At 37.2% G+C, this 1,512-nt stretch overlaps 1 protein-coding gene across 4 annotated transcripts in view; it reads left to right on the plus strand.

Moving 5' to 3' along the window:
* Nucleotides 1-1,512, plus strand: part of LOC123085684 (protein SUPPRESSOR OF QUENCHING 1, chloroplastic) — a 28,939-nt gene that overhangs the window by 1,880 nt on the left and 25,547 nt on the right. For all 4 annotated transcript variants that reach the window (XR_006439850.1, XM_044507362.1, XM_044507364.1 and 1 more), the window contains exons 2-5: nt 297-397; nt 484-540; nt 616-710; nt 1,120-1,219. Coding sequence is in view for 3 of the 4 variants with exons in the window: in XM_044507362.1 (XP_044363297.1) it covers nt 297-397; nt 484-540; nt 616-710; nt 1,120-1,219 (353 nt within the window). In the remaining variant the exon portion in view is untranslated. The remainder of the gene's footprint in view (nt 1-296; nt 398-483; nt 541-615; nt 711-1,119; nt 1,220-1,512) is intronic.

Consider the following 1,512-nt stretch of genomic DNA (forward strand, 5'->3'; position numbering starts at 1 on the left):
CATCTGAAAAGAAGTTGCCATGCTTGACAATTAAAGTTGCCATCCCCGCGTCACTAAACTTGCCATAAAAAACGTTCGGAGTTGCCATGTGTTCGTGCCACACGTGTGGCACTTATCAGGGTCCTAAATGTTTCACCTATCCCTGCATTGGTGGACATGATACTAATTATCAAGCATTTAATTATGTACATTTTATTCTCTCGTTACTTTTTTGCATGATCTGAGTTGTACAATAAAGGAGTTATTATCAGCTTCATCTTTTTTGCTTCCTTCCAATGTGGATAAAAATGATTTAGGTGAGGCCAATTTCCTTGGAGGTGTTGCCAGGGTGAAAGGAGTGAAAGATTTCAGTACTGAAAGCGCCAAGAAGCGCTTTTTTGAGATATACCTTGACAAGGTTTAAATTTGCTGTGCAATCTTTTTCGTCTATTCTCCATTTCAGTTTGATTGCACCATGCTAAAATATTATGTTCTTTTCTGCAGTATGCTAAACCAAATTCTGGAATTGGGTTCCCAGGGGCTCTGGAACTCATCATGGAGGTATTTGCAGTGCTTGAATTCAGATTTGTGTTAGCGTAATGGTTTTAGGAAGTGATTATTGCTTTGTCAGTATAGTGCAAAAACGCAGGTCTGAAGGTCGCTGTTGCATCTAGCGCTGATAGGGTTAAGGTTGACGCAAATCTGGTGGCTGCTGGTTTGCCTGTATCGCTGTAAGTGTCTCCTTTTATTTGAATTCCAAGACCATGTTCATAAACTTCTATCGAGTTTTGAATCTCATAATTGTATTAGAGCAATGACACTGAATTTTTTGTTGCTACTATGTTGGTACTGCCTCAGTAGAGCTGAGCCTATAAATTTTCAAAATTTTCCTTGCATCCTAGAATTTCATGATTTCAATTTCTTTATTGGTTAATGCATCAATTGCTTTACCACTTTAGAACTTCATTTAATTTGGAAAGTGTAAATCATAGTCTGCAGCAAGTATGACCAAGGCTATTTTAAACTTGCTCTGAACAGTTTTTACTGACTTCAGATAAATCTGAAGATTGACAATTGAATTCATTTTTATCCTTTCGTACATTTGCTACTTGGTGTTGATGAACCTTTTCCAAATTTCAGATTTGATGCTATTGTTTCCGCTGATGCTTTTGAAAATTTAAAGCCTGCTCCAGACATATTCCTTGCAGCATCTAAGAACTTAGGTGTTGACACAGATGAGGTAATTTATCTTGCAAATCACATGCACAACCCTTTTATGATGCGTTAAAAAAATTGTGGTCTTCTGGCTGTGGAAAATATATACATGCTGGGTTCAATCGAGTGACTTTGGTAAATCTGCAACCATGCTGATCTATATCCATTGCTGCTTACATGGAGATTTGTCAGTAGATGGATTTCTATGGAGATCATAAATAAACCTCTTGGTATATGGATATCCTAGATCAAAAACACAGGAGCAGAATGCTAGAATTATATTTACTTTTTCTTCTAATCCTCCTTTTCCCTCCCTAA

Source organism: Triticum aestivum, chromosome 4A (genome assembly GCF_018294505.1).
Source record: "Triticum aestivum cultivar Chinese Spring chromosome 4A, IWGSC CS RefSeq v2.1, whole genome shotgun sequence".
Lineage (NCBI taxonomy): Eukaryota > Viridiplantae > Streptophyta > Magnoliopsida > Poales > Poaceae > Triticum > Triticum aestivum.